This window comes from Odontesthes bonariensis, chromosome 19, assembly GCF_027942865.1.
Source record: "Odontesthes bonariensis isolate fOdoBon6 chromosome 19, fOdoBon6.hap1, whole genome shotgun sequence".
Lineage (NCBI taxonomy): Eukaryota > Metazoa > Chordata > Actinopteri > Atheriniformes > Atherinopsidae > Odontesthes > Odontesthes bonariensis.
In genome coordinates this window covers 16,531,222-16,557,027 of record NC_134524.1, presented here as the reverse complement: position 1 = coordinate 16,557,027, position 25,806 = coordinate 16,531,222, and the positions used below count along the sequence as shown (strand labels likewise).

The 25,806-nt window shown below is 41.7% G+C and overlaps 1 protein-coding gene across 1 annotated transcript in view; it reads left to right on the top strand.

The window, feature by feature from the left end:
• The window catches only part of dnah2 (dynein, axonemal, heavy chain 2), a 67,018-nt gene extending 43,624 nt beyond the window's left edge, over positions 1-23,394 (top strand). Inside the window, exons 56-88 of the mRNA XM_075450887.1 lie at positions 540-707; positions 829-989; positions 1,184-1,323; positions 2,311-2,443; positions 2,533-2,672; positions 3,016-3,226; positions 3,330-3,446; positions 3,545-3,686; positions 4,500-4,669; positions 5,047-5,163; positions 5,246-5,410; positions 6,304-6,426; positions 6,628-6,776; positions 6,942-7,008; positions 7,659-7,809; positions 7,923-8,071; positions 8,218-8,351; positions 9,100-9,244; positions 9,486-9,685; positions 9,926-10,052; positions 10,296-10,482; positions 10,808-10,956; positions 11,187-11,370; positions 11,541-11,731; positions 11,912-12,103; positions 12,528-12,712; positions 13,564-13,798; positions 17,132-17,283; positions 17,744-17,858; positions 21,225-21,401; positions 22,177-22,251; positions 22,868-23,018; positions 23,226-23,394. Coding sequence (XP_075307002.1) covers positions 540-707; positions 829-989; positions 1,184-1,323; positions 2,311-2,443; positions 2,533-2,672; positions 3,016-3,226; positions 3,330-3,446; positions 3,545-3,686; positions 4,500-4,669; positions 5,047-5,163; positions 5,246-5,410; positions 6,304-6,426; positions 6,628-6,776; positions 6,942-7,008; positions 7,659-7,809; positions 7,923-8,071; positions 8,218-8,351; positions 9,100-9,244; positions 9,486-9,685; positions 9,926-10,052; positions 10,296-10,482; positions 10,808-10,956; positions 11,187-11,370; positions 11,541-11,731; positions 11,912-12,103; positions 12,528-12,712; positions 13,564-13,798; positions 17,132-17,283; positions 17,744-17,858; positions 21,225-21,401; positions 22,177-22,251; positions 22,868-23,018; positions 23,226-23,380 — 5,057 coding nt within the window. The 3' untranslated portion in view covers positions 23,381-23,394. The remainder of the gene's footprint in view (positions 1-539; positions 708-828; positions 990-1,183; positions 1,324-2,310; positions 2,444-2,532; positions 2,673-3,015; positions 3,227-3,329; positions 3,447-3,544; positions 3,687-4,499; positions 4,670-5,046; positions 5,164-5,245; positions 5,411-6,303; positions 6,427-6,627; positions 6,777-6,941; positions 7,009-7,658; positions 7,810-7,922; positions 8,072-8,217; positions 8,352-9,099; positions 9,245-9,485; positions 9,686-9,925; positions 10,053-10,295; positions 10,483-10,807; positions 10,957-11,186; positions 11,371-11,540; positions 11,732-11,911; positions 12,104-12,527; positions 12,713-13,563; positions 13,799-17,131; positions 17,284-17,743; positions 17,859-21,224; positions 21,402-22,176; positions 22,252-22,867; positions 23,019-23,225) is intronic.
• Positions 23,395-25,806: the final 2,412 nt, after the last annotated feature.

Below are 25,806 nucleotides of genomic sequence, written 5' to 3'. Positions count from 1 at the left end.
GCTGCAGTTATTTATACCACCCATAATTAGATCATTTGTATATTATGACAATTAATGATAAGAAACAAAACCAGGAAAAATCACTATCCTGCTATTATTGGGAAATAGTTTTTATGGTCAATTCTGTTGTTTGTTTGTTTTTGTTTTTTTCAGTTTCCACCCGGAAAAAGTTTTTTGCATAGCCTAAAAAATGTGTGAGGTGTGGATATTCTCACCGTGCGCTGTTGCCTTATAAATACCAGTTTTTCTGTAGGAAACGACATACACATGGCTTTCCTGTGTGGATGCATCATTTATGCATCTGGCCCCCGGAGATCAGCTGAAGCTCTGTGTAAAAATCATATTAATATTCATTATTTATAAAAGGATTGTAAAACAATCCGAGTGTTGATTAGAAAAAGAAAACGTTTTGTCGTGTTGTACAGGATACAGTTCAGATGTACTTTTTTGATTGACTGACCTGTCCAGGGTGTACTTTGTCTGAATAGGATTTAGTGAGTATGGAAAATTAATGTAATATTTTTGTGTTCTCTCTGCAGTAACCCGCGTTGTACGTGTGATCAGTCAGCTCAGAGGCAACATGCTTCTGATTGGTATCGGGGGCTCTGGTAGAACGAGCCTGTCTAAGATGGCGGCCTTCATCTGTGAGTACCACGTATTCCAGGTGGAAGTCACCAAGCAGTACCGCAAACAGGAGTTCAGAGAAGGTGAGATCAACCACTCCTTTCGCAGATATTTAAGGGAAAATACTTTTTTTGTCGGGAGAATAAACGAGGAAGTCCCACCCTCGTTCAGCTGCATTCACAATTTGTCCGTCTCTCCTTTCAGACATCAAGAAGCTTTACCGTTTGGCTGGTGTGGACAACAAGCCCACAGTGTTCCTGTTCAATGACACCCAGATTGTAGATGAATCCTTCCTAGAGGACATCAACAACATCCTGAGTTCTGGAGAGGTGCCTAACCTTTACAAGCAGGATGAGTTTGTTGAGGTTGGTATTGTCTTCAAATATTGCTGGCCTCTTGTCTGTCCATCTCTCTAACTCAAGCATCTATCTCTATTGTCATGCTCAGTTTAATTGAGTGTTGTTTAAATGAAAGAATCGTGATATGAGTTCAGTCTGTTAAAATCAACTGAAACTCTGACTTGATGCATGTGCTGTCACTGTTATCTGTCTGTGTGTAGGTGTGCAATGGCCTGTCAGAGTCTGCCAGGAAAGACAATGTGATGGAGACTCCCCACTCCCTGTTCAGCTACCTGATCGAGCGAGTCAGAAACAACCTGCACATAGTACTCTGTATGAGCCCTGTAGGAGAACCATTCAGGTATATTTTATGGATGACTGGCAGCATCTTGGGAACTATGCACTGTGATTCACAAAGGTGGAAAAACTGCAAAATTTCAGGGGTTCTATTTTACAAAGTACAACAAATGAACTGAAAATGTTTGTATTTTACGTTTAAATAGGAGCATTCCCATCTCAGCGTCCATCGTGTGTTTATGATTATTCAGACTTGTTTATATTCAATTCATTAGGAATGAGAGCGCGGGGACAAAAAAGCCTGTTGCTGCCGTTCCGATCCGTGGAAGTTGACACAACCAGGGCAAATGCTGTTGTTGTAATGACAAACACAATATCCCTTTGAAACTAAATATCAGTCACTGAATGTTTGCAGATGAATGAACAGAAATTTGCTGGTGGTCTAAAGTTGATATTCTGTACTTCACAATACGGTGATGTAGCCATTTAATTAGACCACCGTCCTTGCTTGATTATACATTTACTTGACTGAGTGTTGATTTTCGACACCACGATGGACTGTGTGGAAAAAAACAAAATTCTGCTTCTAGCTTTCTCAGTGAGAGATCATCATACATAAAAATATGACCATTAGGTTATTTCAGTGGTTATTTTGTCTGATGGCAGTGTTGTTATAATATCTGGATTTTATCAGAGTAGAACAATGCTTTGAGCTGCTGTAAGTTGACATGTTGTCTCAATGGGCTGATTTTTCAAGCACAATTTCTGAAAAATTTGTGTGCGTTAGTCTGGTTATGAAGCTTGATTTCAAACTAACACGCGTTTACATCATTTTTAAAAGTCCAGTTTTAGTCGGGCTAACACACTTTGTTTGTTTTTCTGGAGTCATCATGAGCAGATAACATTCAGCAAGCACCTGACTTTAGCACAGATGACTTTGGTGCATAATCATGTATTAATTCTTCTTGTTGACTGTTCTCCAAACCATCAGTCAAACATACTTTAAGTTCTTTGGGTAGAAAGAAATCTGACTAAAAACTTCATGACTCAGGAACCGCATCCTTCAGTACCCTGCGATGGTCAACTGCACCACCATTGACTGGTTCTGTGAATGGCCTAAAGATGCCCTACTGGAGGTAGCTGAGAGGTACCTGGATGGACTGGAGCTGGGCTCGTTGGAGGGGGTGAGACATGAATTCTTAACTGTTAAATCTGTAAGGATCAACCTGATGCGTCAGATCGACCTTTTCACATGTCCTGCATCACATTGTAGATCCAGACAAAGGTTGCCAGTATCTTTGTGACCACACACCAGTCAGTGGAACAGGTCTCCCAAAGGATGAAGTTGGAGCTGAAGAGATATAACTACGTAACACCCACCAACTACCTGGAGCTGGTATCTGGCTACAAGAAGTAGGCACCTTTTCCACTCCCTCCTTCACTTATTGTTGCTCCACTGTTCTTCACTTTCCACACACCATCTTGGAATGCTTCACTTGTGTATACTGGAAACACTAAGAAGCACTAAGCTGACCCTGGTATAAATCCGAAGTGCGTACACAGTGTACATGCATACATTGTGAGTACTTTAGATATTTTGGGCTGCATGCATCAGCATAGAGATAAACCAGAACAAGCAAGATTCTTGTGTGTAAACATTTCCTGATAATCCCTGTCTGTCTGTCCGTTACATCCACTACATGCCTGTTTCTGTTCCAGTCAGCTTCTGAATGATCCTTTGTGTGCATCTATCCAGGCTGTTGGCGGAGAAACGTGGTGAGTTGGGGGAGCAGGTGAGCAAGCTGCGTAATGGCCTTTTTAAAATCAGTGACACGCGGGAGAAAGTGGAGGCCATGTCTGTAGAACTCGAGGAGGCCAAGAAGCAGGTGGCCGAGTTCCAGATACAGTGTGACCAGTACTTGTCCGTCATTTTACAACAAACGAGAGAGGCTGGTGAGCAGCAGAGGGTAAGTGCCGTTGACCAGCACACAAATAGCTTTGGAAAACTGTGTGGTCGTTGTGCAACGGGAAAGACGCCAGTGGTGTATATTTTCCTGTGTTTGTGCTCAGATGGTGAGTGCTCATGGTGAGAAAATTGGGGCAGAAGAGTTAGAGTGTAAAGCCATGGCTGAGAATGCGCAGAGAGAGCTGGACAAAGCCATGCCTGCCCTGGAAGAGGCCTTGAAGGTAGATCTTTGTCCTGCTCTAATCTTGGAAGCTTCAGTCATGTTTGTAACCTGTCTCTAATTTCTAACATCCACACATTGTTTACTCCTTCTTGTCAGGCTCTGGAGTCTCTGAATAAGAAGGATATGACGGAGATCAAGTCGTATGGCCGTCCTCCAACACTGGTGGAGACGGTGATGCATGCGGTCATGACTCTTCTGGGTAAAGAGCCTACGTGGGCGGAGGCCAAGAGACAGCTGGGTGAGAGGTAGCAGTAGTCCAGAATTTTAACTTAGGATGATGTGTTCTGAAAATGAATACATTAATGATGAAGTAATACAGATTGTGTACAGTTTCGCTAAAAGAGAAACGGGTAACTAGGACAAAAGGGGACTGCGTATGACAGATGCCACTTGATTAATGCCAAAGAAAATCACACTTTCTCTGTTATCTTTTCCCTTCTTTTCCCATGTTGACTGTTATTTGTTGCTAGAATTCTCAGGGCTCTGATATATCAACACTTTGCACCCGTTGCAGTCCAGACAGTGTTTGACAAAAGTCACAGTGCTAAATTTGCGCAAAATGTAAGGAAGAGAATATTGATACGAGTCACCGCAAATTATTTCGCTGCCGTTTCTGACCTTATTTACTGCCGAAAAAAGAGCATGTCTCGAATTTTGTGCCCGACATGGCTGAGATTGCTGCACTGATGAGGCAGAGCGGTTGTACAGCAACTGGAGTGCCAGAGGAAAACAAGACATGTTTTATGTGGATGAAGTCAAAAACAACCTGGAATCTCTAATTAGAAGGAGTCTTGCAATACTCAATGCACCAAAAGTTGTTGCAGCTCTCCTTTTTTCCATTTGCTTTTAATTTCTACACCATAGAATCTATCATTATCCACATTTTCACTGGCATTGTCCGGAAGTACAGAGGAAAAACAGTGTAACATTGCCAATATTACTCTCTTGGTTTTCAAAAACTTTTATTCCAAAGGGCAATTTGTATCGAAATGGAAACTTTTATGTTTCAACTTAATCAGACTTCAATATGATCTTCAAATGTTTCTGGCAGGTGAGGCCAACTTCATCAAAACATTGATCAATTTTGACAAGGATAATATATCAGATCGTGTTTTGAAGAAGATTGGGAATTACTGCAGACAAGCTGACTTCCAGGCAGAAATCATTGGGAAAGTGTCACTAGCTGCCAAGTCCCTCTGTATGTGGGTCAGAGCCATGGAGGTAAGGGAGGGGCTGCCGGCTCCAAACATGCAATCACATGCACCCAAACAACTGCACATGCATACAAATATGAGTAGTCACCACAAAACATCAAGAATACATCGGTTCGTAATTCATTATTGCTGAATAGTTGGTGATTTTGTGAATGAAGATTGAGGACATTGGTAAAATGTAAATAAATGCACAAACCCATAATGGGCTGCATACACTATGTGTATTATTGGGGCATTAGTACACCATAAGTACAGTAATAAAAAAAGATTTGACAAAAACATGCACCAGGCACATAACAGTGAGACCATCATTTATAATTAACTGTATGAATGAGAAAATAAAAGGCAATGATATAGCCGTGATTGTGTATTGTTTCTCTCCAGGTGTACGGTCGTATCCACAGGGAGGTAGAGCCAAAGCGGGCCCTACTGAACGCTGCCACGACCCAGCTGGCAGAAAAACAGGCGGCGCTGGCTGAGGCCCAGTCTAAACTACGTGAGGTATGAGGCTTAGGGCTTTTAGTAACACCCTGCTAAATGTTAACGCATAAACTCATCTGACAGAAGTACTGTGTGTGAGCAGGTGGCGGAGAAACTGGATCAGTTGAAAAAACAGCATAGCGAGAAACTGGCCATGAAGGACAGTTTGAGACAGAAATCAGATGACATGGAGGTGAAACTGGACCGAGCTGGCAAACTGGTGACGGGACTTGCTGGAGAGAGGGTTCGCTGGGAGGAGCGAGTTGCTGTGAGCCGGACACACACACACACACACACCTACACACACACACACACACACACGCGTTTGTTTCTATATCCCATAAAGAAACTCACATGCCGCAATGCATTTCCTGGTCCTTTAGCCTAACCTTAACACTGAATGGCTCACCACAGCTCAAATTACTTCATTTGAACCTGAATTCTAAAGCCATGCCTTAACGCTCGAAAAAATTTCGGACCACCGAAGGCAGCAACTTGGTCCTGAATGTGACCGTAGGTCCAGATCAGTTGGTGTCCTTTTAGCTTTTGGTCCTCATCGTGACACATACATATGACACATGAAGGGATAAAAAAAAAAAAAAATGACCGGAAAAGTGAATTCAGGGAAAGGGACTACTTTGAACACTTTTGCTGCATGAGGTCAATTTCGACAGCCTCTATTGTGTCATTTTAGGAAAACATTTAGTGTGTCAGCTGTTAAAAGAGACCAGAATCAAGCATGTGGTTTTAGATCTGCTCAGTTCACTTTGGGTTTGCCATGGAAATGCAATTCATGCAAATATCCCTAAAAAGGGAAGGTGTAATGTATAATCCTGCATATAAACCCCTTCTCTAACTATATTTTCTTCAACAGGCACTTTGAGCCACACCATTATGATCTCTGCCAAATAAAGTGGAAGACATTAATCATCCAACTAAACATTGCTGCAGACCAATTATAACGCTGTTGGTCATTTTTAAAAGTACTCAGAAAATAAATTGAATTTATTATTGAAGAGTAAATAAGGTTAATTTGTCACTTCAATGGACAACAGACAAACATATTAACCTGAAAGCTGGGCCCTTCGAGTTACCATTTTCTTGTACACTCTCATTCTACCACACGTCCATATTCATGTGATCTGGGTTTCTGTGCTTCAGGGTCTTGAAGAAAACATGGGATACCTTGTGGGAGACTGTTTGCTGGCAGCGTCTTTCCTGTCCTACATGGGACCCTTCCTGTCCAATTATAGAGAAGAGCTGCTGGCCATCTGGATGAAAGAGGTCCGACACACACGCCGAAGAAACACATGAATACCGATCTTTGGTTCATTGTTAAACAAAAAAGTTTGACTTCTGCTAACTCTCACTCTTTTAGCAAGCCTTCTGAAATGACTAGCAGAAATAAAAGATTGCATGTTCACAGTTGCCTTTCAAATAAAACCTGTCTTTTTCATGTCTCGCCACCTATTTGCCCTTCTTCAGGTTCGGGATTCACAAATCCCATGCTCACCAGGATTCAGTTTTGCTGTTTTTCTGTCCAAAGCAACAGCGGTGAGAGACTGGAATATTCAGGGCCTGCCCTCTGATGCGTTCTCTACTGAAAACGGAGTCGTCATCACCCGTGGAAACCGGTCAGCGCACAGAAAGCATTCTGGACCCCAGCGAAGCTTGAAGCTTGAAATGCTTTTGGGGATTTTTGGTGTTTCTGTGTTTAGATTTGGTGGTAGGTCATTTTGAAAACATGTTGCATGCCGTAAATACAAGCTGACTTGATTTCTGTCATCCTCCTTCTCAAGATGGCCACTGATAGTTGACCCTCAAGGCCAAGCTCTGAAGTGGATCAAAAATATGGAATCGGAGAAGGTAAGAGCTAGACTACAGCAGTGTCTTCTCTGCCTCTGTTCCCTTCTGCGACTCCAACCACTTAGGGCAGATGGTCGCCCTGAGTCTGCTGATGACACACCATGTGCTTGCAGATGGGGGAATTACTGGCTTCTCTCTATGATACTGTTGGGGTTTCATCCTCCTGTGTAGTTATGATCCTGTGCTCTACAGATTAAATCTAACTGAATGTATTTTTCAGATTAGACCTTTTGGAGAAATGATTTTTTATTTAACAATGCTCTCATAGTTTTGTTACAAAGTCTCTCTACTAAGGCCTTACCGGATTTATATACAATGTACATTCACTGCCGTAGGAACGTCCACTCTCATTTATTTCTATTTATTACTGCATAAGCCACCCAAGACGCTTTTCCCTTTTTCGATCTAACCTTTTACTTTAGTCAGTGCATCACATCTCTTGTCAAACTTGCAATTCATCAGTCCAGAGTCCAGGCACCATCACTGCCTGCCTGTGCCTCCCAATAAATAAATTGACGTAACTATTAAAAGCAGTCTTGAAGGTCTAATTGAAGTGGATTAAATTAATCTCTAGATTTTGTGTGGTTAGATTAGGGGCTATTTGTTTGCGATTGTGTCTTTATTTCGTCTCTTCCCTGCCACACGTCCAGGGTCTGAAGGTAGTAGACCTTCAAATGCCAGATTACCTGCGGGTGCTGGAAAATGCCATCCAGTTTGGGAATCCTGTGTTGCTGCAGAATGTCCAGGAGGAATTGGATCCTTCTCTCAACCCAATTCTCAACAAGTCCCTGACACGGATAGGTCTGAGACACATGCACAAACAAACACAGGCAAATTAAGTTTTATTCAGTCACTACGTGGGTGTGCTTGAATCCACTGTGTGCATGGGTCTGTTTTTGTGTTTACTTTGCCAGGTGGCAGGCTGCTGTTAAAACTCGGTGATAAGGAGTTGGAATACAATCCAGAGTTCAGGTTCTACATCACCACCAAACAGTCCAACCCCCACTACACACCAGAGATTTCCTCAAAGACCACCATAGTCAACTTTGCTGTCAAGGAGCAGGTGCGTGTGCACGTGTTTATGATAGAAAATGCATTTTCTGTGATTTTTCCGGTGTTTTTTCTGATGATACTGTTCTTTTCGTGACTCTATTTTTTTGTGCTGATACAATATGTCAGTTAATTGGGATTCATGCACATTTTGTGCAGGGTCTGGAGGCCCAGCTGCTGGGAATTGTGGTACGTAAGGAGCGTCCAGAGCTGGAACAGCAGAAGGACTCTTTGGTGATCAGCATTGCTGCTGGCAAGAAAAGCCTGCAGGACCTGGAGGATGAGATCCTCAGGTTGTCCAGCCAACCATTTGAGACACTGTGACCTTTTTCATTTTTCATGAAAAAAATGTCATTCATCAATATTTCCTTTACACAGTAGGCAAAAATTTAGTTTGAGTCATAGTAGCAGCAGTTGAAGTTGTGTTTTCCCACTTCCTGATTGTGGAGAAATCCTTTTAAAAAGCAGCGGTGATCATAGTAGAGCCATTTGCAAGAGAGCCACTCATTAAAGTGTCGCCAAAATACATACGCAAATTATTTCCCAAGGTGACATTTGATGTCACGGATCAGTGTTTTGCCAATAAGTTCTTAAGATAGGAGACTCTTGTTTAAAAGCCTACCCAGCCTTAAATCTCATTTAGCAGCCTTACAGACCACAAGCGTTTCACATCATCTTATTATGCTAATTGTTTATTAGTCGCCCACAGCGCACACTTTAAACACCAGCTTCTTCTTTCTGTTACGACCTGGTAACATTAATGGTCACACAGAGGAAGGTAGTAGCAAAAGATCATGAGCAATGGACATCACAAGCCCTCTTCACCCTACTATGTTCACTTCAGCCATCTTGTCTTTGAAACATCGAACAATCTTTCGTAAGGTCTTCCTTTAAGGTCGTTTTTTAATCGATTCCCGTTTTAAATTTCTGAAACACATTTTTCTTGGCTGAGTTTGTTACGTTTACTGTCTTAGGCTCTGTTTGCGGGGTTTCGCTGGAGTTAACCCTTTTTTTTTCAAATGCGGTTATTTGCTCTAATAGGCTGCTGAATGAGGCGACTGGCTCGCTGCTTGATGATGTGCAGCTGGTAAACACCCTGCAGACGTCTAAAGTGACAGCCACAGAAGTTTCAGAGCAGCTGGAGAGCAGTGAACAGACTGAGCTCAAGATCGACTCAGCAAGAGAGGTTAGATGTGGAGATGAGGCGATAAAGGCATCGGGGATTTTTTTTTTTTTTTCCTTTCTCGAGGTTGACCCATTTATAGTAGGATCTGCCTGGTACCAACTATGATTAAAATGAACGCATTGATGTTGATAGATCCGTACGTGACAAAAATAAATAAATAAAAAGAATAAGTGGTTCAACAGCAGGTTTAGGGTGGAAGGATGGTCAAGGACTAAAGAATAAAAGCATCTTCTCTCAACAGGCTTACCGTCCATGCGCCCAACGAGCCTCCATTCTCTTCTTCATTCTAAACGACATGGGCTGCATCGACCCCATGTACCAGTTCTCACTGGATGCTTACATCAACCTGTTTATCCTGAGCATCGAAAAGAGCAAACACAGCTACAAGCTGGAGGAACGGATTGCCAACCTCAATGACTACCACACATATTCTGTGTACAGGTACGTACTGAGAGAAGACTTTTTAATCTCAGTTTGCGTGTGGCCTTTGTTTTGTAAGACTATTTTTGATCATTTAAAAGTGAGCATTTTCCAAATAATAAAACTAAATAAAAGTTAGTACATCAGGTAACAGGACTGTTATACTTATAAATTTAGTATACCCAACTGAAAAACTTCATTCTTCAAAGTTGCCGTTGCTAACTCAGTGTGGTTCTGGCTGTGATGTGTTGTCTGCTGCAGGTACACATGTCGTGGTCTGTTTGAGGTTCACAAGCTGCTCTTCAGCTTCCAGATGTGTGCCAAGATCCTGGAAGTGGCTGGCAAACTCAACATGGATGAGTACAGCTTCTTCCTTCGAGGAGGACTTGTAAGATGCATAGATTGCATGCAGACATCACACTTATGCATCGTTTGATTTAAGATGGTCCCAACAGGACAAACCTTTTATTTTCAAAGGCTTGGAACATCATCAGTCATAAGACTCAATTTCTTAATATTCCTGGAACAGGCCTGATTCTGTATGATTGATGTGTGAGCAGTTCAGACTTCTATTCTATTCTGCTGGAAATGGAAGGATAGTCTTAATAGTGGCTAATTGATGGTTTTTTAGGTACTTGATAAGGAAGATCAGATGGATAACCCATGTGCCAGCTGGCTGGCGGACTCCAGCTGGGATAACATCACAGAGCTGGATAAACTGCCCAACTTCCATGGCATTGTGACCTCCTTTGAACAGTATCCTCGAGACTGGAATCTTTGGTTCAAGAGCTCTGAGCCCGAGAACGCCACACTCCCAGGTGTGCTCATCCCTCCGCATTTTTAGACACTTTTTGTGACTGCAGAGCACATATCAGTGTCTTTAAACAACGTCTATTTTTTGATATTTCTGAAAAGAGTTTGACTCTCAGTGTTCCCAAATTGTAATTGCTTCTAAATTATGCTATTTGTTCACCACCCTTTTTTAATGATTTTACTGGGGGGTGTGTGACTGTACTTTTTTTTTTCTTTTTTAAACCTTTCTCCTTCTGTCTTTCTATCTTGCATCCTTTTTATATCCAATCTGCCCTCCTTCACCCCTGAATTCCATGGTTATTTCCTCCCTCCCCGTTTTTCTTCTTCTAGGTGACTTGGAGAATAACTGTAATGATATCCAGAAGATGCTGATAGTGCGTTCGCTACGCCAGGACCGTGTCTCTTGTTGCATCACCTCCTTCATTATTAACCACCTCGGCTCTTGCTTCGTAGAGCCACCAGTTCTCGACATGAAATCAGTGAGTGTCAGCCGTTATCCTTTTTATTCCTATTGTTTCTTCCATTCTGAGTATTTCATTTGAGTGTTTGAGTGATACAATTCATCTATATTTATGAGTATATGTATATATACTTGATCTATTTTTATTCTTGTCTACAACTCAGTTAACTGACGTTCGACAGGGATTTTTTATTTTTTTTGGCCCATCTTCTCTTTTTTTCTCCTTACTCCCTCTTGTCTTCTCCTAAGGTTGTGGAGGAATCCACCTGCTGTACTCCTCTGATCTTCGTTCTGTCCCCTGGAGTGGATCCCACAGGTGCCCTGTTGCAGCTGGCCGAGGCCTCCGGCATGAGCAAACACTTCCATGCTCTCTCTCTGGGCCAAGGACAGGCACCCATTGCCAAGAACATGATAGAGGAGGGAGTCAAGAACGGTGCGGGACCAATCGCTGTCTTAGTTTCAATTAACCAGTTGTGGAATAATTATATTATTCCTTTCTTTAATGGTCACTACATGAGCATTTTAACACTCAAACACAGCTGCACATGATATACAAACAAGTTATATATACCACCTTATCAAAGTACTTTTTTCACTGCCTAGGTCATTGGGTGTTCCTCGCCAACTGCCACCTCTCCCTTTCATGGATGCCTGACCTGGACAAGGTCATTAAGGAGCTGTCGGTTCAGAATTCCCATCCAAAATTTAGACTCTGGCTCAGTTCTTCGCCACATCCCGAGTTTCCCATCACCATCCTGCAGGCTGGCATCAAGATGACAACCGAACCACCAAAGGTACATGAGATCTTATGCACGTAGTTGTGTGGTTCTACAGGGATGCATGTATATAATGTACATACCAAAGAAATCCTCATTTTTAGAGATTTGATTTCGAGTTTATTTGCTAACCCATATTTTACTCACACGTGCAACACTCCTCAGTGGTCATAACGCTGCTCACCCTGTTGTCTCCAGGGTGTGAAAGCCAACATGAAGCGTCTGTACCAGCTGGTGACAGAAGCTCAGTTCTGCCGCTGCTCGAGACCCTCGCTCTACAGGAGGCTCCTCTTCTCCCTCTGCTTTTTTCACAGCATCCTGCTGGAAAGGAAGAAGTTTCGGCAGATGGGTTGGAACATTGTCTACGGCTTCAACGATTCTGACTTTGAGGTTTGGGCCTCATCTGATACAGAAAGAAACAGTGGCATCTGCTAGAAAGCTAACAGAAACACTGCTATGATTTAATCCAGTCAACACACTGGTGGTGACAACTGCTGAATTACATTGAGATGTTGTTCCTTCAATGTTTGGACACAGTGTGGGATGAAAAACTATTGACTGGTTAGAATGTGTGAGTGATGTTCTTACTATTCCACTCCAAATTACAAATGGAATCATTTTATAACTTGTTTGAGTGATGGCTGTTTATACTAATGAATAATGACAGTTTAGTTTATTGTGCTAATAACAGTATTCCATTGTGTCAGACTACAATATCAGCAACAATCAACAGTTAACAAAATGCAAGTGACGCTATCCCACAGGGATTCAGTTCAGTTGAGTCAATTAATATTGTAATTTAATGCCTTTCTAGGTGAGTGAGAGCCTCCTCTGTTTGTACCTGGATAAATATGAGGAGATTCCCTGGGATGCGCTCAAGTACCTTATTGCTGGTGTCATCTACGGCGGTCATGTCACAGACGACTGCGACAGACGTCTTCTAACCACATACATCAACGACTACTTCTGTGAGGCTGCCATAAACCAACCCTTCTTTAAGTAAGTTGTGTAAAATATATGCCACATCTTATTTGGCTACAATTTGTGGATGCACTGACAATTCCTATACTTGAAACTAATAATTTTGGGAATTTGGGTTTTCGTAAACCTGAAAAAGTTTTTTTTATAAATGTATATGTGAAAGGGTTTAGGTATTTCTAAGCATAAATTCATGCAATTCACTTGAAAATAAATCATTTTTCTTCTGGTGGAGACAACCTGTGGCTTGCTGAAGCTCATTGCTGTTCACAGAGTGCTAGCACCACCAAGAGGACAGTTTGAGTATTACCACAAGCGCGCCAGACTTCTTGACACTGAACTTGAGGCATGTCAATATGCCCTTTGTTTTAATTGCTTTCGCACATCTTTTGTTAAATCCCTCATTTTAAACCAACCGCTCTCAGAAATACAGGGAGAGATTTCCGACATTTAATGAATATGTTTTTTAGGCAGAATGACTCTTGGGACAGATGTTGTCAGCTGTCTTGATGAGCAGTGAGTGTCTATCAGGAGAAAGACAACATTACCACTTCATGCAGCTGGGCTCAACAAAGTGTTATCCTCAGTGCACAAACACTTGAGTTTATTATTGTTCTTTGTAGTCAAAAGGTTTTTGTATTGCTGCTCTTGAATCTTATTTGGTGAGATGAAAGAAATCTCTTCTGGGAAATTAAATTGCAGGAATAAAAAAGGCTCTTTAAGACTTATTTTTTGAAGTGAAGTGTTTTTGATTGTAACGGAACTAATGAACAACTGTAACACAATATGTTCTGTTGTTTTATTTAATCATGTTATGTAATTGCACACTTGTGTTTCCGATAACTCACTTTCATCCCTCTTCTTCTTGTCAGGTTATCAAGCCTACCCTCCTATTTTATCCCCCATGATGGTCCCCAGTCCACCTATAAGGAGCAGATCAACATGCTGCCACCCACCGAGCATCCTGAGGTGTTTGGTCAGCACCCCAATGCCGATATCGCGAGCCAGATAGCGGAGACCAGGACGCTGTTTGACACCCTGCTCTCCCTGCAGCCTCAGGTCACCAGCACCCCTACTGCGGGTGCCGGGCCCAGTAGAGAGGACACGGTGAGGATGTGGAGAGTTGTTCCACAGTTCATTACAGGAGATGCTGGAAATTTGCCACTTTTTTTTTTTTTTCTTGACTGCAGTATGAATCAGGAAGAAGAAACCACTACATTGTCTTTGGGTTTAGAGATGGTCTAGATTTTGTTTTTCATCAAAGAACACACAGCCGACAGTGTATCAAGCAAACCAAGTATAAAACTATAAAACTATAAAACTAACACTGAGGCAGCCACAGACAGCAGTAGCTGCTCTGGAGAGTCAGTGACCGCAGGTGCTGCTGCTAATGAAGCTGATGGACCTACCAGACACCCACTGTTGCAATCAGCAACACCTTCTTAAAAAGTTGGGCTCAGCTGTCAAATAATGGTACATTATACAAAGTTTTAAGATATTCCGGAGACCTTCCTCCCATCTCCCACAGTGCAGTTTGAACATATTTAGGTTTTCCTCTAACTTAAGTTATTCACAGTTCATTTGATTAAAGCCCTGATGGGTATCCAAATAATGAGTATGCAATTTCCCATTTTTAGATTAATAAGGTATTATTTCATTCAACTCAGTTTAATGAAGAACAACCCATCTTTCCATAATTCTCTCTCTTTACAAGACTGTGAGCCTGTGGTCATCACAATGTGGAGCTGACACGGAGATCACGCTCTGGGTTTCAAGGGTTGTCACAGTTAATGCAGTGATCATGTTTTAACGTAATCTCACTTTAACGCCGCCACAAAGAAACTTTATACTTACAGTCCTCACTCCATTTTAATGTACAGCGTTATCGCACCGCACTTCAATCAGAAAGAACAAATGGCTCAGTGCCCAGTACTGAATAAGGGTTTTTACTGTAGCCGAGCTCAGAACTGATAACTTTCTACCGGACCGATGCTGTAAGTCACGAAGAGATGCAGAGAGAAATGGGCTTTATTTCTGTTGTAAGACACTGAACACTTTATACAACATTCTGAAAATAGTTCTCCTGGAGCCTAACTAGACACTTAAAGGCTGATTATGAGTTTTAGAATTGTCGTAAGTATGTCATTTTCACTTCTCCGGAACAATCCATTCACAATAAGGCTATTTTCTTCAAGAGCAAAGCTTAGCCACCGGTGGTATGTTTGTGGGAGTTTATTAGCATTTACTATTTTTTTTATTTGTGTAAACAGATTGTATGATGAAATACATTTGCAGTTAATAACAATTAATTATAAACATGAATGCAATTGGTTGTAATAGAAAAAAGATGCTTTCCAGACAGGCCCTGTTGAAAGCCAGTAAAACAGTCTATGTGGAAGAACTCCAAATTTACGGATACTGAGAGAACACTTATATGTGATGCAGGATAAACGGCAATGAAGCAGAAGCCAGGCACATAATTTAAGCCTCTCTCCATTACGGAGGGAATGTTGGACATAAAATTGTTGTGGCATATGACATGGGCGTGGCGGTGCTTAATGAAAAATTCACCGCTCGTGTCTTTTATTTATTGCAGAGAAAAACTGACAAAAGTGGCATCAAATGGTCTGAATTGAAATGACACGACACAACCGTCTGTGTTCTTACACTTTCAGGGGACAATGATTGACAGTGGGTCTAAAAAAAATTCCGTTGATTGATTGCCGTCATGACAAATTGTGGATCCACAAGTGTTCCAGTTATTCTGCTTGACTGTTTACTTTCAACTGAGAAAGATTACAACATCTTATATCCCGTAGAGTTAGACAACGTCTGTGGTCTTGGCAAACATTGATGTTGTCATCCTGGTCTTTGTATGCTCGTGTTCTTGGAAAAAGTGCAGGTCACGTGTGAAGGTAGTCCAGTCAGCCACCACTCGGTCTGGTTATTCTCAATTTGTCAGTGATGAAAGAGGCTATACTTAATGAAAAGCTCAATTATGACCCCATGCAAAAAGTACTACAAGCAGTTTGTTTTGTATGTAGTCACATATTGTTGTAATTGCTTGAGGGGGAGCCCATATATTACATGTTGACCAGGAGGTCCCGACTTCAATGATCTGCATATCATTTTAGCAATTGATTTATTAGTAATAATTGAATGATTTTGCATTGTCTGTCCTACTAAGATGTCAAAATAATGGAAAGATAGACTAAGCTGAATATTCCAGGAAAAACTACAAACGTCTGTGTCAACTATCACAAACATGTCCCGCTAGAAGTGTATGACAGTGTATTTCCCTGGAGAACCACTGCCCTCTGTTTATATCTTTTCTATTTTCTCTCTGCTTGGGACGTCCTTTGGCCGCAGCCTTTGGGCAGCGGGTGTGTAGACTCCAGCCAGTGACACTGCACAGGTGTAGGCTCAGTAACAACATCATATCTCCGTTTCCTCCTGCTCATCTCTGCTGTCTGTGCTTGTGCTAATCTCTCTTACACTCACACACACAGGCTCATAGTTATTTATATATTTAAACCAAAGAAAGAGATTTGGCTCCACTTTATATGAAATGTGTTCATATAAATTTTGAGAAGTGCTACATGTACAAGTAGTAAAAGAAATGCATTAGGAGGAAGAAGTATGCATTGTAAATGATCTAAAAATCCTTAGACAGCTCTATTTTGTACTTTAGTTCAGTACTTGAGTGAAAATAGTCAGTTATATTCCACCACTGGGATTTGTTTCCTCGTCATACCCCTGGACCCTACTACTTTTCTAAGGTTCGGGATTTTATGCCACATGCCGCCAGCTCCCACTGTGCTGCCTATGATTTTCTACCCCAACACTTTTTTGGTGTATCAATTCGATCCAGTGCTCATGTTGAGGCGTGCTATCTGTCAGCCCAGCTGTTTTTTTTAGATTTACTCAGATTATAATCGTTCTGTTTTGAAGTCGGAGGGGAAGAAAACCCTGGCTCAAACAATCAGCATGTTTTATTCTCATCTCCCATATGCACTGTAGTTTGGATTCTGGTTTTCTTCCTTCTTGTTTGGATTGGTGCAGCTCTTTCTTTTTCACCACTGTGTGTAACGTGACACGGATAGTTTGTAATTTAATACATATTTGGAATGGCCAGCCACATTTGCTTGTTATTTCCCTGCAGTCCTCAGACATCCATGTGGTTACTTAACATTGGCTAACAGTCATCAGTGTAACAAGATAATGATCTGGGAATTTGGGGCATACTGTTGTAAAGTATTATGAAAGGCCTGAAGAAAGACTTTTCGAGTCATGTGAAAAGGTACTGTAATAGTGCAGATATTTTTTAGAGATACTTGCGGTTGCGTTTTTTTCTGTAGTATATTGAGAGTGTGTGTGTTTACTTTTTAGTATCACAAGTCGTAGCCAATGTAGGTGAACCGGTCACATCTGCTTTTCTAGGTCTTGGAGCTGTTCGCTGATGTCCGTGGGAAAATCCCAGCGTTGATTGACTACGAGGGCACCAGGCTCCTCCTTCAGCACGACCCTTCACCTCTCAACGTGGTTTTGCTGCAAGAGATCCAGAGATACAATTCTCTACTGGACACCATTGTGTATGTACTTTGCGTGCTGCCATGTTTGTGCTTGTGGTGTACCTTTATGTTGGACTGCAGTTTCAAATTAGGTCAAATTCTTGCTTGACAACAGTTGAACACAAATGAATGTCAGTAATCGTTTTACTGCCAGATAGACGCACACCTGTATGATTAGGTCTTCTTTTAGGAATTTTAACCATGAGAGAACAATTTTACAATGAAGCAAAAATATAAATGACAACGCTGACTTATTGGTCTGTTATTTGAATATGGTTCAGGTCATCTATGCACCTTTTTCATGTGAAAATGTTTACAAGATCATGCTGTTTAAAAAGTCATTTTAGAATTAGAAAGTGTGTAAAATCCACCCATTATTGTTCAACCAACGGGTGAAATGGAAAATGAACTTTCTGAAAGGAAGGTATAACAAATGTTTCTGCTTTTGCCGTTTGTTGTTGTCGCTGCGTTCGTGTGTTAGTTCATCTTTGGTGGAGCTGGAGAGGGGGATTAAAGGCTTTGTGGTGATGTCATCAAGCATGGAGGAGACCTTCAACTGCATCTATGACGCCCGGGTGCCACCACTTTGGGAGAAGGTGCGAACACACAAAGCATCTGCTATTTTGTACAAAACCTTGAGTTCATTTAAAACATTTTATATTTTGCAGTTGCACTTGTCCACTGGTTATCTTTTCAATCATTTACAATTCCTCACTTGTTTAACATATTGGTGTGCCTGCACTTATCATGTGTAATGATTATTCCACTGGTGGTGCAGTTGCAGTATGCACGATGGTTTTCTTAGAGAACGCATCTGCTGCTCTCTTTTTATCTTTCTTTTTAAAAAGAAATCGACAGCAAACAAACAAGAGTAAAGAAGTGCGGTAAGGATCAGTTTTATTGAGATGCCCGGTACTGGAATTGAGAAGACTGTGTTTAAAGATTAAACAAAAGCCTTGACAAGGTAACAAAGCCAATGTGCTCCAAGGTAAAGAGTAAAACAAATATAGGCCTCAAAGGTTTGGCTGCAGTGTATTGTGTGATAAAGCAGAGTGTCCAAGCGCTAATATCACTGCCAAGCTGCTATGTTAATTTTTCCTTTGATTATTCTGACTTCATTTGCATCTAAACCTTTCTCTGCAGCAGCTACAATAGATTGTCATGGTGTGCTGGCACTGAACAGAGGCCATTCATATTTGCAGTCCAGAGTCTTGCATATTAATCTTTGTGATTATGATCTGATCAACACTAATCTAGTTGTCCTCCATGAGCCATTACAACAGCTGCACGCATGTCTCTGTGCTCGCTCACTGATCTGTTATTAAAGGTGTATTTATACATGACCCTGCCTGACTACACAGACACACGCTTATTGTTCAGGTCTCTCCAACCACACACACACACACACACACACACACACACACACACATTCTGTGATGGCACTCTGGCAGCATTCCAGCTGTGTCCAAATCCTCCTCTGTGGCTTCATTATCACCGGAGCCCTCTTTACAGTGGAGCGAGAACACAGGGTGCTGTCATCTTGGGTCAAAGGCTTGAATAGATTCTGGCTACATATGAAAGTGTGTGTGTGTTAGTATGTATCTATGAGTCAGTGGGGGTCACAGCAGTTTGTGTTTATATTGAAGTGTCTTTCTTACTTTGGTTGTACCGTATGCTGGTGCTTACAATTGTATGTTTGTGGGTTTTTTTCCTGTATGTGTGTGTGTGTGTACTTCAATGAGATGGAGCATATCTTGGCCCTCAGTGGCTGAACAAAGGCAGTGTCTGTGGGCTAATCGTAGTGTAATAAGCAAAGTAAACCTTCCAAGGCCTGCTCCACTTTCTTAATAAGACCCTGAGCTCATTGTGCTGAGGCCGGAGGCTTATTACTGCTCAATCTACCGTGTGTGTGTGTGTGTGTGTGTGTGTAGCAATTTCCTTTTATAGGAATATTGAATCGCCATTAAGGCTGCTGCCTCCAGCTGAGCGTCTCTATTGTTCTGACCACTTGTAAACTGGACAGCTCATTCTTTTCTTTTTTTTCCAATCTTTCTCTGGCTTTTATTCATCTCTTGATCTTTTCAAATTTGCAGTGTCTTGCTCTTTTTCTCTTTTTGTGCACTTTTGTGTCACTCGTTGCCACCTTCATCTCCCTGTGCCTGTATCTTATCCTTTTATAAATGCTGTAGTATTACCTCCATTGGGCTCTCTTGTTTCTCTCTGGCTCTTCATGCCTCATCTGGTCCAAGCAACGGCAGCGGCCCCTCATTCACTCTCTGTCCTGCTTATTTATCCCTCCATCTCTTCATCCCTCTCTTCCCCGCCCCTCCTTGGCATGGCAGCCTGTCATTAGTTCTGAGCTCACAGACTCATGGCTTTAATATTGCCCCGCCTGCCTCTTTGCCTCCTGCCATTTTGTGTCTGTTTTCTTCTGAAGACTTGTGGGTAGAAGAAATGCAAAATTTTATGAGCTAACTGTATTTTTTCAGTAAATGTTACAAGCATGTTTTGATTGATTTTCCAAGCCTGCAGCCCTCACTGTGCAAAACATCGAGTTTGTGTGTGAATGCGTGGGTCCGGATTGTTTTCAAAGCAGACAGCTGAAAGTATTGCACATGTACAGATGAAATATGTTTGATTTAATCATCATCACTCAGACAGAGTTGGATTTAATAGAATCAGAGCTACCGGGTTCTCTTAATAAATCTGTATTTTTAAAAGTCTGTGGCAAAGGATCAGTGTAGCCCTTTCTGTCTCACACAATAGTTATTAGCAAACTTTTACTGAAATGATTTGGAACCTAAAGCTGTGTTATTTTCCCTGACAAATGGTCTTTTAAAGAAAGGGTTGGATTGTTGAAGCATGGCATATCATGGCATGGTGTAAAGTGTGTCCTTAAAAAAGTTGAGAAAACTGGACAAATGGAGAAGTTGGAGGCCTAAAACACTATCTACTGCAGATTAACCGTATCTGAAAGGGATGTCCTTATGAAATAGGAAAAATTCCAACAAAGACACAGGTACCTGAGAGATTCATCTGGAGGTTCAGTTGATCCATCAACTGTTAGCTCGAGCCTCATCAGAAATGGTCTCTGTGGATGGGTGGCAGTCGAGAAGCCATTCTTAAGGAAGGGAAACAGGGAGAAAAGGCTGTGGTATGCCAAATGACACATGAAGTGCACTGGAAATCAGTGGCTCTGACCTCAAGATTTTTGAAGCAGTGTGGGATCATCTTGACAGAGAACGGAACAAAAGGCTGCCAACAACCAAATAGGAGCTTTGGAATGTCCTTCAAGAAGCCTGGAAAACTATTCCTGAAGACTACTAAAGAAATGACAAGAAAGCTTTAAGGGTTCAGGCTGGGTTGACGAATAAAGGTGGTTAAATCATATATTGACTTTCAACCCTGTTGAAGTCTGTTATTGCCTGCATTACCTGCATTATATACTGCATTTACCTTTATGATTACACGTTACAGTAAATAACGGTGCCTATTTCCTGTTTTTATAGCCATATATAAAGAAATGAATGGAGGTTTAACATTTTTGCACAATATTGTATCATGATTTATTTCTAAAAAGTATTTTGATAGCAAAAGAAAATCAACCACAACATGATTTCATGTGCAACATGAAATCATGCACCTTAGTGCAGCACGTGCCACAAGATAAAAGTTCTAACACTCTCACCTGTTTTGAGTCTTCTTCAGTGTTAACATAACAGTGAATGGAAAAAAAAGAGACAAATGTACAAGCATACTAGATGGTAACAACGCTGACACCTTGACACTGTATTTTCACACAGGTTTCACACAATCATTCCTGTGTTAATTTGAGTGCTGACAAGAGGCAGTGCGACAGCATTATGCTGAACTTGTTCCCATTATGAGTAGCTGCCAGCAGTTGGAATCATGAAGTGACTGCAGAGCTGTCGTGTCTCTTTCTCCTTCTCTTTGTCCTCTAGGCATACCCTTCTCTGAAGCCCCTGGCAGCATGGACCAGAGATCTTTGCCAGCGAGTCACTCAGTTTGCACGTTGGGCAGAGACGGCCCAGCCCCCCATCTTGTTTTGGTTGTCCGGCTTCACCTTTCCCAATGGTTTCCTCACCGCTGTGCTGCAGTCCTCTGCTCGCCAACACAACGTGAGAGCGCACGCAGACAGCGTGACTGTATTGTTATCATCTTGATTTGACATTTGCAGATATATATTTTTGTGTTTATCCACGAGGTTTCATAAAGTCTGTGCATGTTAATGATATGATTTTCCACCTGAGTATTAAAAAGGAAATATAAATATGTAAAGAGGACACACATTCTAAGATTTGGAGGCATGTTGGTTTTCAGAAATACTCTGCTGTAACCCCCTGTAGGGGTTTGGCTAAAGAAGCCTGTTGAACACTTCTTACTCTTTCATGTACAGACAGTTAATTAATCTCCACTTCCTGCAGTCAGTTACTTCACAGCGCTCAGTGTTGGGTGTTCAGACCTTGACTAATTTGACTGATAAGTCATTTCATGTCAAGTCAAAGTGACGTTTTTTTTTCCCATGCAAAATCATCAGTACCAGCTTGAAAGTCACATAGGAAGAGGTCTTGTGTGTGACAAAACCCAAAAGGCCTCTGTGGAACAATGCATAACCCTAACTAACCTATGCTTTACAGTAGGTAATAAATAAAGAGAAGAATAAGTAAAAACAAATAAAAACAATAAATAATAGACCCATAATTCCTCATAACCTTTTTTCCCATGACATACAGATATCTTTCATGATATACACTTTTATTTCACCAGGTAAAAAAGTCCAAAAATTGGAAGGAAGCCCCCACCCCCCCAGATTTATTCATGGATGTCTGTGCACTTGTAAAAATAACTTTTTGAACATTGTTGGTGACATCCATTTGTTGTGTGTGCTTGCAGATATCAGTGGACACACTGTCCTGGGAGTTTAGCGTGTCGACCGTTGATGACGGCAACCTCCTTTCCCCGCCCAAGGTGACTCCCTGTACACTCCTTCCTATTACCATAGTGATTTTCATAAACCTGCCATCAGACCACTTCTTCAGAGCCATTTGCTTTCAGGTGTCAGTGCTGCTTTCCATCCATTTTTCATTTTTCATTTCTACTCTGTGTTTTGTCCCCTGAAAAATGGATTTTCAATGAAAGCAGCAATCTGCTTCGCTCCTTTCAATGTCACACCCCATCATATCTCTTGTCTGTATAATCTCAGTGCATTCTGTTTTTCTTTTTACTCATTTCATTTTTTTTACTTCAACCCCCCCCCCTTTTTTTTTCCTCGCCGCTACATCATTCTTCTCCTTTACCTCTACATTTTCCCTCTCTCATGCCCTCTACTTCTCTCACCATCATCTCTAGCTTCTCTTCTCCAGCCCTCCCCACTGTCCTCCATTTCTCTTCCGTCCATCTTTCGTCCTCCTACTTCCTACTATCCTCCCTAATCTGTTTATTTTTGCCCACCCCTCCTCTTTCTTTCTACATAAGTTTTCTTTTCCAAAGCCTTATACAAAAAGTCACCTCCAAGCAAGTGTTTGTTTGTTTTTTATTTGCTTGTCTGCTCTATACCTTTCCTCCCTGCCTCTTTCCCCTCCAGGATGGAGTGTTTATCAGAGGTTTGTACCTGGAGGGGGCTGGTTGGGACAAGAAGAACTCCTGTCTGCTGGAAGCTGAGCCCATGCAGATGGTCTGTCCCATTCCCACCATCCACTTTAAACCAGTGGAAAACCGCAAGAAAATGTCTAAGAGTGAGTTGTTTGGGACTTTTTTGTCAGGAAATTCTTTTTATCCTCCCACCAACTGTCTCCATTTTTTTTTTTTCTTACATGTTTCGACTGCAATTTTAATGTGAAATGATTCATCTGGGCTCTTGTTTTGTCTGTCTGATGTTTCCGTGTGGTTTTACTGACTCAACTCCATCTGTCTCACTTGTGTGTGTGTGTGTGTGTGTATAGGTATGTACCTGTGTCCGTGTTACTACTTCCCAGTGCGTGCTGGTAGGGCAGGCCAAGCTTCTTTTGTGGTTGGAGTTGAACTCAAATCTGGAGCTGTGACTCCCGACCACTGGATCAAGAGAGGGACTGCTCTTCTCTTGAGCCTGGACAGCTGAGGCTTTCAACAAACATGCTCATACACTGAGGACTTTTTTCAAGTGATATTTGTTTTTTTTCATCTGTCACTTTATATGTTTATCACATACTTTGTCATTCTTATATGTAGCCTTTGAGTTTTAAAGGACAGAACGCTTTAATGCACACTTCTGAATGAATGTGGTCTCACACAGTTCTGGTCGGTCTCTTCCTATTTTGCCTCCATTTTCTGGTGTGAGCTGACCCATGATGCACTCCTCTCTACAAACTTACATCAGTCTTTCCATGCTGACTCCCTTTTTACCCCACTCAAACACAGACACGCACCACCATCCACACACACGCACAGAGGGAAGAGCGTCCTACTTTGAAGAGATATGTTTTGCTGGAGTCTTCCTTGAAACATCTGTGACTGCTTGGTCATATAAATGTTTGAGTGTGAGCTCGTTCAACTCCAATTTCTGATGAGCTGCTACGAGTTGTCATCTATTTCATGTGAACACACCAGCTTTGATTGTGCACAAAATGCGCCGACACAATCGGAATAATGTACCAGTTTAGAGAAGCCTCAACTGTCAACATAAAGCTATAAGAAAAGAGTGATTAAGTACTTTTTAAAATTGGTCTCAAATTCAATATGTTCAGATCTTCATCAAAGCTACAGATGCATCCAAAGCATATAGACCCTCACTTTTGGTCGCTACAATTAGGTTTAGTGAGAATAAGATTGCTGATTGAAACTTGATGAATTCAGACTGTTCAGAGCTTGGAATTAGAGTTTCTGCTCCTTTGTGTCAAAAAGGCCAGTGAAGTAGGTTTAATGGCCTTCATTTGGAGATGTTTTTTCGGCTTGCTGTTTGGGAGGGAGGCCCCGGGGTAGACCTGGTATTTGGGAATACTTTTGGTTTACCCCAGGAGGAACTGGAAGGTGCTGTGAGGGAGAGAGACACTTGGAATACCAGGGTGAATTAGCCTATTGCCACTGCAAACCGACATCGGATAAGTGGAGGATGGATGGATGGATGGAAATACAGGCTAAAAGCAACACAGCCAAAGCTTTTAGAGGGAAGAGAGGCGAGCTGGTTTTCATTGTCGTTCTTGATTTAAATTCTCATAGAAGAGGACTTGATGCGCATTAGGGGAAATAGAAATAGCTTTTCAAATGATGTGACTCGCCAGCTGTTTCTGGTCGGAGCTGGCAAACAGTGAACTTAGATGACTGACCGGCATCTTCCCAGACATGATATAATATCCTAGAAATTCCTCGAGATGAACGTCATTTCTGAATAAGATCTCTCTCCATTTTTCTTTTGTGGTGCACAGCTGTTGTTGTTGTATTTTCTCCTCCCTGAGGTTCATCTCTAGTCAGGACAACGATGCGATTACAGCGACGGACAAACCAGTCAAATAGAAACATGTCAGACTCTCATTTCTTTTTGGCAGCTTTTCAAAAGATCACTTCAGATTTGCTTTGTTTAGTGACTGAGTGAATGGAAAGATTTGTTTTGATTTTCCTATTTTAATTGATACACTAATCTCTTATCCAGAACTTAACTTGCTCTGGAGAAGCTGTGGATGTGCATCACAAGTTATGGTGATTTGCTTTGGTAAAAACTGAAGCACCTCAGAAACCGTGGGTGAGACGTTACCTCCCAAAACCTATAATCCCTGGAGTCATGTCAGTGAGATAAGAGAGGAGTTGTGTGCTAGAGCTACTTTGACTTGTGAAAATGAAAGGTCCAAAGGAATTACTCTGGCTAGTTAGCATCTCAGTTCATGACTCCAGTTCATACATGTCATGGTTCATGGTTGCATCAAACAGGGTGCACAGTGTAACACTCCACAGCACCGCCGAGAAAAGTGCAAAACGTTTGATGGACGGGTGAAAGTAAGACTCAAGTGTTATTGAAAGAAACACAGCAGTGGATTAGGGGAAAGCTCGCCTTCATGGAGGCTGAGATGAATTCCCCGAGTGATCTCACAGGAATTTCCCAGCAATGACTCTTTACCAGGTGTGTTCAGTGAAGAAACAAGACTTTCACTGTGCATGTTTCTCTAAACATGCTGCATTTATCTGTACTTCTGATTTAGTCGAAGATTGGTTCTCTCAAAGGTTTGCATTCATTTCATTGTACATTTGCACGGGAATCAACATTATACCTCTTCGTTACTCAGAGAAGTTCATGATCACACAGCCACACAAACACAGATCAGAGTACATTCATTGAATGACGGTCTGTTTCTACTATTTTGCCATCGGTTTAGCTCTCTGCACAGAAACCTACTGTACGCAACCCTCATGCAAACGCTGCAGTTAATCAAGGTGAGCTGAAGGATATGTTTATGCTGATATGCATCTTTCCGAAGCCTGTAAGAAGAAGAACGCAGTGATTTAAGGAGAAGTGAACTCATTCACACAGATGAATCCTAATGAAGCTTCACAGAC